This window comes from Acinonyx jubatus, chromosome B2 (genome assembly GCF_027475565.1).
Source record: "Acinonyx jubatus isolate Ajub_Pintada_27869175 chromosome B2, VMU_Ajub_asm_v1.0, whole genome shotgun sequence".
In the NCBI taxonomy this organism is placed as follows: domain Eukaryota; kingdom Metazoa; phylum Chordata; class Mammalia; order Carnivora; family Felidae; genus Acinonyx; species Acinonyx jubatus.
The window spans coordinates 12,807,992-12,820,142 of NC_069385.1; the positions used below are offsets into that span (position 1 = coordinate 12,807,992).

Consider the following 12,151-nt stretch of genomic DNA (forward strand, 5'->3'; position numbering starts at 1 on the left):
TTTAACAGCTTACTAAAGCAGGGAGTCTTAACTTTGGGGACAAGAACCTCTTAGAAAGAGGTGTCTGGTTGAACTTCAAAAGGTCCTTAAGGCCAAGAAATTCTATGCAAAATTTTGTGCATCTGTATATTTCTCTACAGAAAGTCCAACCTTTCTCTGAGATTTTCAGAATATCCATGAGTCAACACAGATTGGCTCAAAACCACTGTATCAGAGCAATGGCGAAATGCCTGTGGCCTCTACCCCCAGTTCAAATGTCCTATAAACAATAAGGCTCAATTATTTTTCATAATGTCTCATTTTCAAATATATAGAATTAAAAAAAACATTAATTTTTATTTAGAAACCTTTTACCAAGATTCTGTAAAGTCAGTGTGACAAACAACAGCATAAACACATTCTCCACAATGTGGCCCTATCTTAAATCTTGCTTATGAAAAGTAAAGAAAAATGATAGCTTCAAGTTCATGGAAGAACATTTATCAAAATGTTAAATGTTTAGCTCTAGGTAGGCGAGCTAGCAGGTGATAACCAGATTTTCATTTTTGTGTTTTTCCCCAAGAACACTTATTAACTCTGTAAAGAGGAAGAAAATACACAGTTGACCCTGAAACAACATGAGAGTTATAGGAGCAACCAACTGATTGCACAGTCAAAAATCTGCACAGAACTGTGACTCCCTCAAAATTAAGTACTACTGACCAGAAGCCTTACCAATAACAAAATGTTAACACATATTTTCTGTATGTATCATATACCATATTCTTACAACAAAGTAACCTGGAGAAAAGGATATGTAATTAGGAAACTCCTAAGGAAGAAAAAAAAAATCCACAGTACCTGCACTGTACCTATGAACAAAAAAAAAATTCACATGTAAGAGGACTGTGCAGTTCAAATCTGTGATGTTCAATGGTCAACTATATAATCTTTAACAATTATTCCTCCTCTAAAATATTAGTATAGTATTTTCTTCTGAAAACTCAAGTGTAAAATTTACTACTCACCTTAATAGCTTTGATGGCAGCCTTAGTAATTTGGGTCATTTTGGCTTTAGAAATGGGTGGTTTATAGTCATTCAGGGAATACAACTGACAAAAAAGAAAAAAAAAGAACAAATTTTAAATACAGCAAAACTAATGGTCTCTAAGCAATTACAGAAAATTACCAAACATTTCCATTTTTATAATCTCAATACAATCAAAGTGCTGGTTTCTTTTAAAAATCAAGTTCAACAACATTAGCCATCAGAGAAATGCAAACCAAAACCACAATGAGGGGGGCACCTGGGTGGCTCAGTCAGTTAAGCATCTGACTCTTGAGTTCAGCTCAGGTCATGATCTCAGGCACGGTTTGTGGGATCAAGCTCTGTGTGGGGCTTTGTACACAACAGGACAGAGCCTGCTTGGGATTCTCTCTCCCTCTCCCTCTGCCCCTCCCCTGCTCCAGCTTGCTGTCTCTCTCTCTCTCAAAATAAAAGAAACATTAAAAAACAAAACCAAAAACCCACAATGAGTTACCACTTCACATTTACTTGATTATAATCAAAAAGACAGATAATAAAAAGAGTGAGCAAGGATGTGCAGAAACTGGAAAGCTTATACAATGCTAGTGGGAATGTAAAATGGGGCAGCAGCTTTGGAAAATGGCTTGGTGGTTCCTCAAAAAGTGAAACACAGCAATACATAATAGGACACAGCATTTCCACTCCCAGGTATATACCCAAAAGAACTGAAAATAATGTTCACATAAAAACTGTACACAAATGGTCATTACAACATTACTCGTAAAAAAGTGATGTAAAAAAGTGGAAAACCACCCAATGTCCATCAACTAATGAATGCACATAATATGTTAAAACCATTCAGAATATTAGCCATCAAAAAAGGAATGATACATGCTACAAAATAGATGAACCTTGAAAACATTATACTCAGTTAAAAAAACTATATTAAAAAGACCAAGATTCCATTTATATGATATGTTCAGAAAAATCATATCTACTGGTGACTGCCTACAACTGGGGGAATTTGGAAGAAATGATATGTTACTACTAATGTGTACAACATTTCTTTTGGGTAGTAATAAAAATATTCTAAAATTGATTGTGGTAATGTTGTACAGTCATACTAAATGCCACTGAATTATACACTTCAAATTGGTTAACTGTATGGTATATAAATTATATCTCAAAACTTTTTAGAAATCAAAGGATTTAAGGTTTAGCAGTAATCCCCCATGCCAAAAAAAAAATTTTGTTTTGAAATTTCTCATATAAGCAAAGGATGATAAAACTGCTTAGAGAGAAAATCAGTTAAAGGTGGGAAAATCAGGGGGCACCTGAGCGGCACAGTAGGCTAAGCGTCCGACTTTGGCTCAGATCATGACCTCATAGTTTGTGATTTCGAATCCTGCATCAGGCTCTGAACTGATGATGCAGAGCCTGCCTGGGATTCTCCCTCCCTCTCCCGCAACTGCTCTCGCTCTGTCTCATAATAAATAAATAGTTTTTTTTAAAAAAAAGGTGGGAAAAATCGGGCAGTGAACAAATAACTAAGCTTAAATGAATACTGATTAAAATTTACATTGTACTCAGTGATGCTAAGATTTTAACTATAATGCTACAAGATTATTAATTTCAAGTCTGAAAACTAAGCTTTGGACATTTGAATACGGCCAAAATAAATCTGAACAGACTTTAAAAGTAACTTAAACAGAATGTTAGTCAACTGGCAATTTAGGGAGTCCTCTACAGGTTTTGCTTCATCTATCAATGAATTCTACTGATGTTTACCCAGTTTCCCCCATATTTGTCTCCTCTTCCTACTCCTACCACCATCACAACCACAGCTCAAATCATTTTCATCTCTCACACAGACAACACCTCTAAATGGATGTGCATGCCTATCTTTTCAAAAACTAATCTGATCAGTTGACTAATACCCCTTAAAAGGTCAATGACTTCCAATGCTTTGAATAAACACATGGTTCCATTCCTGTCTACCTTTCCAGTCTCATTTCGCCCCATGCTCCCATCCTGAGCCCTTTGCTCTAGGCACAATGGTCTTTTTTTTTCAGTTTCCTGCCACAGAGCCTTTAAAACGGACCCATTCCCTCTATTTGGAATACTCCTCACCATGGCCTCCTTGCCGGTTAATGTGCAGTCATACATCTTAGTTTAAGCAACACCCAATGAGGAATCAGCCAGATCAATAATTCCCCTTTTGTGCTCTTACTGTACGTCATTCAGCTCTGAAGCACTCATCATAGCACTCTGACATTTATTTGTTGACCATTTAACTAATACTTGATTTTTAAAAGAACTGTCACAAATGACAGTAACACCAAGGACAAAGAATGTAAGTTCCTTTCATACAGTTTATGTTAATATGACATTAATGGTACAAGAGCTGTTCAAGCTGAAATCAATTGTGAGGCATACAAATATCCTTCCGCTGAAGTACCCACCTGTTGATGACACTGCCACCCATTAGGGTCAAGATCCCATCAGATGATATAAGAAACTACCTCTGTCAAATTTACAGGAAATTTTTTAAAATATTTATTTATTTTTGAGAGAGAGAGAGAGAGAGAGAGAGAGAGAGAGAGAGCACGAGTGAGCACAGTAGGGGAGGAGCAGAGAGAGAGGGGAAGACAGAGAATCTGAAGCAGGCTCCAGGCTCCAAGCAGTCAATGCTGAGCCCGACGCAGGGCTGGAACTCATGAACCGTGAGACCATGACCTGAGATGAAGTCAGTCGTTTAACCGACTGAGCTGCCCAGGTGCCCCTCACAGGGAATTTTAATATATTTCTGTCTTCAATTCTTACCCGTATGCCAGTCTATTCACCAGGTACAAAATAACATCAACACATTCTACAGTGCTTACACCAAGCTGTATATAAAAAGTAAAGGTCAATTTCCCAGAATTTCTCATAGGCTCTGGCTGCTGCCTGTCTGAGACCCACTCTCGCCTTCTCCTACAAGAGAGTAAGCTCAAAAATAGAAACTGTGTCTTTTTTGTTTAGATTTTTTCCTTTTCTCCAAACTGTACCTTCAGTATCTTCAAAAAATAAATATTTGTAAAGAATAAATTAAAATGAATACACATAAGACACAACATTGTACAAGCTTTGCACAGAAAGACCTGGATAGAAATTCCAACTATGTCACCTTATTACAAGTTGCTAAAGCTCTGAAGTTTCATTTTCTCATTCACAAAGTAGAAACTCGTTTCACAGAAACATCACATATAATAAAGCTTTTAGAACATATTAAAGTTATTCAACAAGGCTAGCCACTATTAAAATTAAAATCCTTCTCTCTGGTAGGTGTTCTCCATCTAAATGAACAATATGAAGGGATCCATCAAACATCTATTCACTCCAATACTTGCAAGTCCATTCTAAAATAACTTCTATTACTAGGGAGATGAAAACGCATCAGGTTCTATGCGTTGACTATAGATTGCATGTAGCAAAGGTGACTATACGTTGCGTGTAGCAAAGCCCCCAAGTCTCAATCAAGTATTCGTCCATATCACAGCACACCAAAGCTTCGTTTTTTTCTCTTTGTATGTGTTGAGGGCTGGAGGGTGAGTTAGGGGACATGCAATTTAGACCTATAAAACATTTTTAAAAGGCATCTTTCACCAGACATCTCCTCCCCCTTTTTAAATGCAGCTACTGCGAAATTTAAGGCAGTACTCAGAGAAATACTGATAATAAAGTACTTTTCCAAGGCTCACTTAATATATACACTTCCAACTAACCATTATTCTGGATTCTCTAAAATCTCATTTCTTTATTAAATCTGATCATCAGAATATGGACACAGATCATTTCATTTAATTCCCCACCAAATGCCTTCACTAAACTGTAAGTACACTGTGTTTTACCAATCTGTTAAAGAAATTATCTTTAATCCCCCCAAAAAATCCCTTATGCAAGAATTCCCAAAGTATTTTCTCCTTGAATACAGAAACAGGATAATGATTCAGCTACTTTTCATGTGCTTACTTTTTTAATCAAAAAAAAAAAAAAATTAGTGTTTCTCCCATCCTGTGGCTTGGCTTCTAAGTGAGCCTGCTGATGTTTCTTTTACTTGTCTGAACATAAATCTCAAATGTCTATTGACATCTACTTCTGTGCTATATTTAACTATCAGTTTTACTGGATCTAAAAATAAAATGTATTTTCATGGGTGTCTAATTTTGATAAGCTGCTTCAAAGTTCCTTTGAAGTAGGTGGAGTATAAATTTATACATTTAATGAACTAATGTGAACTAAGCACATGACTTCAGAGACAGCCTGTCATTATCCACTTTTCCTTCTATTCAACTTCTATCTCAATTTAAGTGTTCTATATATTTCACTGTTGTCAATTCTCTCAACATCAAACTCAATCCTCTAGGACCTGCATTAAAGACTATTTGTTGAGAATTGTACGATTATCACTACAACATTCAGTATTTTACAAACAGAAAATAGTGATGAAATACACTATCAGACCATTCAAAGCTTTTAAAAAACTTCTATAAATAATCCAATGTATATCGAGAGTATATTTAATCTTTAAATCTACAGGATATGACATAATGCATGATAGACAGTAATAAACCTGTAATACCCAACTGATAACTTAATTCTGCTACAATATTGCCATTAGGAAGTGCCAAGCTTCATTTCAATCCTCATTCTAATCAGAAATACCAATCCCTCACCAAAAATTGGGAATGTTATTCTCCCTGTATTCTCAAAATGTGATCTGGTTTTATACTGGAAAATGTTGGAGAAGAATGCAAGTTTACTCTGGGACTTTTTTTTTCCATTTGCCTGATGATTCCCACCACTATGCTTGGGTAAGAAGATCGGGGCTGCATGCACTCTAAGCTTGGGCTCTCTAGATATCCAGTTTTCTCATGTATATGTTTTAATCCTACACATCAATTTTTTGGGGTCTGGCTGGCTCCCTGCTATAGTGTTTTCTAACGTCTAAAGTGGTTGCTGATTCCTGTTAGTTTGTTCCATCAAATTATTCCCTTTGTCAAGACTATTTTAACTTTTCTAGGGCTACTGATACCTGCTGTGTCTGAAAACCAAGGTTCTTCCCCTCAAATGCTATGTTCTAATGTTATTTAATCTCATGTGACAATCCTTTATTTATACAAACTCTCCGTATCTGTCTGACCTCTGACTGAAATGAAGTCCCAGTCTTGACCTGTCCTTTCCTTTGGCTACTAAAGACTTATTTACACAAAGACATTAAACAATAGCCTGGGTTTCAGTCTAATTAATTCCTTCCTTATGTTTCACTCCCTTCAGGAACTTGTAGGCACATCAAATGTATTTTTTAGATATGAAAACAACAACTAATCAAATCAGTTTCTAATGACTTTAATCAAGTTTTGAGAAATTTTTTACCTACACTGAGACATGTGAGTTGCTGCTGGCTGCTTTATTTAGAATAAAGATCTTTAAAGTTGCTAGCTGTCAACTACTGATTAGGCCAAGGAATAGTCACCACAGTAAGTATTTTACATTCTAAGACTACATGGTCTCTTATCACACTACTCAGCTCTACCCCTGTTGCAAGAAAGCAACCGAGGACCAATTCACACATGAATGGGCAGGGTATGTTCCAAGAGAAGTTACCTACAAAAGCAGGCCAACTCTGAACTTGGGCAATGTTTCTCAATCCTAGAACTGTGCACTTTTTTTTCCTTTTAGATAAACACTGCAATCTCATGTCTCTGGAAAGCATATTCATGTCCTCCTTGATCCACCCTCTTCCACACGCTGAGTGTGACTCATCACCCAAAACTTAACAAAATGTTGTACTTCATGCTGTTATTTTAAGGGAACTCACTTCAAAAACTTCAGTGCCTTTCCCAATTTGAGCATAGGTATTACATGAATTCTATCATTACCTTGGAAGAGCCCAAAAAAGAATTTAACTGACCACCCAGGAGAACAATCAAATTTAGGTAAAATCTTGCTCATTTACAGGTTAATTGTTAAACCTTCAAGGGTGTGGCTCCATGATCAACGGAATTAACCCACTATGTAAACCTAAAATAACTAAAACAGTGATCAATCCAATCCATCTTTCCCAACAATGGTCCTTTACTGCCTTGATAGTACTAGTTAGAATCCCTCAAATCTCCAAAATCAGAAAATCAGAAATTGTGGGACAAACACAATCCTGATACTTTAAATTCAAGACAGCAAGCTGACTACAGACATTTTTCTCCTCTTCCTCCTATTAGGGGGACAATAAAGGAATACAATTTTAAACAGGTAAAAAAAAACAAAACCTCACAATGAAAACAGAATAGGAAGGGGGGTTATAATCAGCAAACAAGATGTCACAAATTTACAAAAACTGGAAATATTATTAAGGGGATTAGTAACTGAGGACATAAAGAGGAAACCACAAGCCACAGTACACACAGAAGATACACCCAGAGGAAAACAATTTGTCCTGCCTAATTCCAGAGTCTCACCACGCAAAATTGAGGTATTAAAGACAGCAAGAGCAACACAATTGAACTAATACCTCATCTATTCTGCAAAAAGTCAATAACATCTAAAATCGACTATTCAAGAAACAGTATTACAAAAATACTGCTTAGATACATGAACGTAATCAGCAAAGGAACTAAAGTATTAAGAACTAAAACATTTTTCTCTTTAGAGGATCCAGCGTAAGGTGAGAAGGATGAGCTTCAAATAAAATTTCTTTTGTCCTTAAAAAAATTACATGCCTATGTTACTTTGAAAAATATAATAATCATATTTTAGTGCAATCTTGTTTTAACTATACTTGCCACAATGGCCCTCCACGGTATCTCTCCCCTCAAAATTCTTATGTTGAATCCCCAACCACTAATGTGACTGTATTTGAAAATAGAGCCTACACGGTGGTAAAGTGACATGAGATTGTAAGAGTGTAAAGTTACAAGAGATCATAAGACTGACTCAACAGGACTAGTGTCATTAGAAGAGACACCAAAGATCTAGCTCTCTCACATGGCCGTGTGAGGGGGCCACATGACTACTAGGACCTGAGGTAGCTGGTAGGAACTGAGAGCAACCCCCCAGCCCATAGCTAGCAAACTAACCAGACCTCAACCCTATAACAGCAAGGAACTGTATTCAGTCAGCAACCTAAATGAAGTTGGAAGAGAAACCCATGTCTTGAATGAGAGCATCCAGCCTAGATGACACCTTGATTTCTGCCTGGTGAGCCCATCAGCAAAGGCAGCAAACTAGTGCTTGGGTCATGACCCATGGAATTTGTAAAATAAATCTGTGGTCCTTTAAGCCACAAGCTAAATTTGTGGCAATGTGTTACACAGCAACAGAAAACTTACACAGTTAAAAAAGCTGTAAATGATTTTTCTTCATTATATCTTGTGTATAGATTTTTTTAACTTTCGCAAAATATTTTTGTGAAAGTTATTTTTATAATTCAAAGTCAAAATTAAAATGAAAAAAAATTTCCTAAATAACTTGAAACATAAAAAAATAGAAATTCAGTGTTTTGCATATAGGAATAAAAAAGTAAGTAAGAGACTTGTTTCACTGATAGTCACTTTAAAGAGATTATTCTCCAACTGTAATACCTGAGAACGAATACTTTACTACAAGGTTTACTTCAACTATATCCAAAATTTGTCACTCCCTAATATACAAGTTCTCCTCTCCTATATAGCAGGATCTTCCAAATTATTTTTTGATTTGAGATAAATATTAGATACAATGAAATATTAGATACAATAAGCATGTACTGAAGTAACATAAAATCAGTTGCACTTGACATAGCAGAATGTGACCAGAAAGTAACAACAGAATTAACAGTAGCAGATTCAACACTAAGAAAACGCAACATTAAAAGCATGTTCTAGAAGAATAATGCGACCAACAGTGACTTTATACTCAGATTTTTATTTTTTTTATTTTTTTACATTTATTCATTTTTGAGAGAGAGAGAGAAACAGCACAAGCGAGGGAGGGGTAGAGAGAGGGGGAGACACAGAATCGGAAGCAGGCTCCAGGCTCTGAGCTGTCAGCACAGAGCCTGACGCGGGGCTCAAACTCATGGACCGCGAGATTCTGACCTGACCTGAAGTCTGACGCTTAACTGACTGAGCCACCCAGGCGCCCCAGATTTTTTTTTAATGTTTTTTATTTTTGTGAGAGGATGTGAGCAGGGGAGTGGCAGACAGAGAGGGGGACACAGAATCTGAAGCAGGCTCCAGGTTCTGAGCTGTCAGCACAGAGGCCGATGCAGGGCTCAAACTCACAGACCGCAAATTCTGAGCCACCCAGCTTGACCAACTGAGCCACCCAGTTGCCCGTACCTCAGATTTTTTAAAGTAAATTTCTTTGTAACAAATGTTTGAATGAAAACTATACATAAGCTTGGGTTATTTCCATTGAAGTAGAAATATTCTTGAACAATCAGAACTTTTTAGAGCAAAAGATATGTTACAGATGTTCTGCCAGGCGCCCCAGATCAAGCTTTTAACAAAGGCACAGCTCCTGATTTTAAACTAATAATGTGCCCATATAAAAATTTCCAATGTTTTGAGGTGACTGGATGGCTCCATCGGTTAAGCATCCGACTTCAGCTTAGGTCATGATCTCACGGTTTGTGAGTTCAAGCCTCGAGTTGGGCTCTGTGCTGATAGCTCCGAACCTGGAGCCTGCTTCGGATTCTGTGTCTCCCTCTCTCTCTCTGTTCCTCCCTCACTTGCTTTCTCTCTGTCAAAAATAAGTATTTTTAAAAACTTTTTAAAAATTTCCAATGTTTCAAGTGCATCTTTGAAATAAATAAACCATATGTAATTGAAACATCACAGCACATAAAATCTAAAATGTTATAAATCTAAAAATCAATGAGCAAAATTAAGAAATAATCTTTTCCTTTAAAATATAACCTTAAAGGCTTTTAGGCTTTAAAACCTTTTCTGTGATTATATTTTAGTACAGAAAAATTGGAAAATATTTTAAAAAGCCCAAAGATGACAGAAAATGCAAATTCTCTATAATCCAACAATTCATTACTCAATCCAAAAATACTCATTAGTGCCAGGCACTATGGATCCAACAGAAGAGACTGACAACATTTCTGTCCTCATAGAACAGACAGCATGCTTCTGGAGACAGGTAATATTCTAACAAACAGTTTGCAAAGTATAATTAAGTATACAATGAAAGTAATTATTATTTAGTGAAGGGTATGCAAAACTATGCCTTTGTCAGGATCTCAAATCCAGAACCCCTTTGAAAAAAAAAAAAAGTGGGGCACTTGGGTGACTCAGTAGGTTGAGCATCTGACTTTTGATTTTGGCTCAGGTCATGATCGTAGGGTCCTGGGATCGAGTCCTGAATCACTCTCTGCACTGAGCATGGAGCCTACTTAAGATTCCCTCTTTCTCTCGCTGTCCTCTCTCTCTCCCTTCTCTCACCCCATCTGCCCCTCTCCCCAGCTCACGTATGCTCTCTTCTAAAATAAAAAACAGAAAATATAGAAGTATAAAATATTATCAGGAAAAATGATGCCTATTTTCTTAAAATTATAAATGTGAAGTACGCAAACATCTGTCTAGTAAGATCAAACCTACACACTACGCTTTTGGTGAGGCGGTGGGTGGCTTAGTCAGTTGAGAGTCCAACTCAGCAGCTCGCTACTGTTAGCCTGTCAGTGCAGAGCCTGCTTAAGATCCTCTGTCACCCTTTCTCTGCCCCTTTCTCATATGCACTCTATCAAAAATAAATATTTTTTAAAAAGCCAGAATTTGATATGCATAAGTGCTAACATAATTATCATGACAAACATAAGTGTTTACATGCTTTGTAACTAATTATGCTTTCCTATGGGCTAAAGTATTTTCACATAAATAATTAACCTTGTATATTACCAAGGAGAACATTCTATTTCTCAACCATGGCAGGGGTCTAAGACTAATATTACAGTTTTGAACACTCTTATAAAAAGGAAGCCATTTATTTTAGAATCTAACTTACAGTTTAAAACTGTGTTAGTGGGGCGCCTGGGGGGGCAGTCAGTTAAGCATCTGACTTCGGCCCAGGTCATGATCTCAGAGCTCGTGAGTTCAAACCCCGCATCAGGCTCTGTGCTGACAGCTCAGGGCCTGAAGCCTGCTTCAGATTCTGTGTCTCCCTCTCACTCTGCCCCTCCCCTGCTCATGCGCTCTCTCTCTCTGAAAAATAAATACACTAAAAAATTTTTTTTAATAAATAAAACTGTGTTAGTAACAAAGAAAAACTATAATCAACTCTCCCCCAAAAACTACTACTTAAAAAACTAAATTTAGACAACAAAAATGTATTTGCGTAGTCCCTTAATTCAATACAAAAATTTACATATCCTTTCCAAATTCTTGGGATAAAGTGGATAAAACAATACTCTTGGGGTGCCTGAGTGACTCTTGATTTTAGTTCAGGTCATGATCTCACATTTGTGATATTGAGCCCGGAGTCAGGCTCCATGCACAATGTGGGCTTATTCTCTCTCTCTCTCCCTCTGCCCCTCCCCTGCTCGCACTCACGCTCCCTCGCTCGCTCGCGCGCGCGCGCACTCTCTCTCTCTCTCTCTCAAAACAACGACAAAAACCTCTTAAAGTGGTATACCAGAGTTGCAGTGAGCCAAGATGTAGCAAGCCAATACAGCCTCTCTCCCCCACTGAGTACAACTAAAAATGCCAGACTAAACACACAAAGGCAACCTGAGGCTACCTGAGGACTGAGAAGTAAAAACAACAGGAAGCTGACCAGAAACTGGAGTAGAATAACCAGTGATGGCAGGGGAAGGGACTGAGGTAAATTTCATATTGCTTTATGTTGTAAATAATTGTATTATCTACAGGCTTCGATCCCCGAGAGTAGGCAGAATCACTGCAGCCAATGCTAGAGGCAGAAACACTAGAGGAAACCCCTCGTGTCCAGCCAGAACACTAGGTAAAAGGCCTCTTCCAAGCTGCTGAGCTGGGCATCAGGAGCAATCTTCTTTTCTTCCCCCCTCCCATTTCCCCCTGGGCCCTGCGATGGGTTGGAGAGAAGCAACTGTTGCCAGCACCTAAAAACCCCCCAAAGAATAGCAACTTCCAGATAGAGGAACTAGGA

The 12,151-nt window shown here is 37.5% G+C and overlaps 1 protein-coding gene across 8 annotated transcripts in view; it reads right to left on the reverse strand.

Annotated features, from left to right (window-relative positions):
• The window catches only part of SCAF8 (SR-related CTD associated factor 8), a 202,260-nt gene that overhangs the window by 166,222 nt on the left and 23,887 nt on the right, over positions 1-12,151 (reverse strand). For all 8 annotated transcript variants that reach the window (XR_003419236.2, XR_008298254.1, XR_008298253.1 and 5 more), the window contains one exon: positions 1,008-1,091. Coding sequence is in view for 5 of the 8 variants with exons in the window: in XM_053222058.1 (XP_053078033.1) it covers positions 1,008-1,091 (84 nt within the window). In the remaining 3 variants the exon portion in view is untranslated. The remainder of the gene's footprint in view (positions 1-1,007; positions 1,092-12,151) is intronic.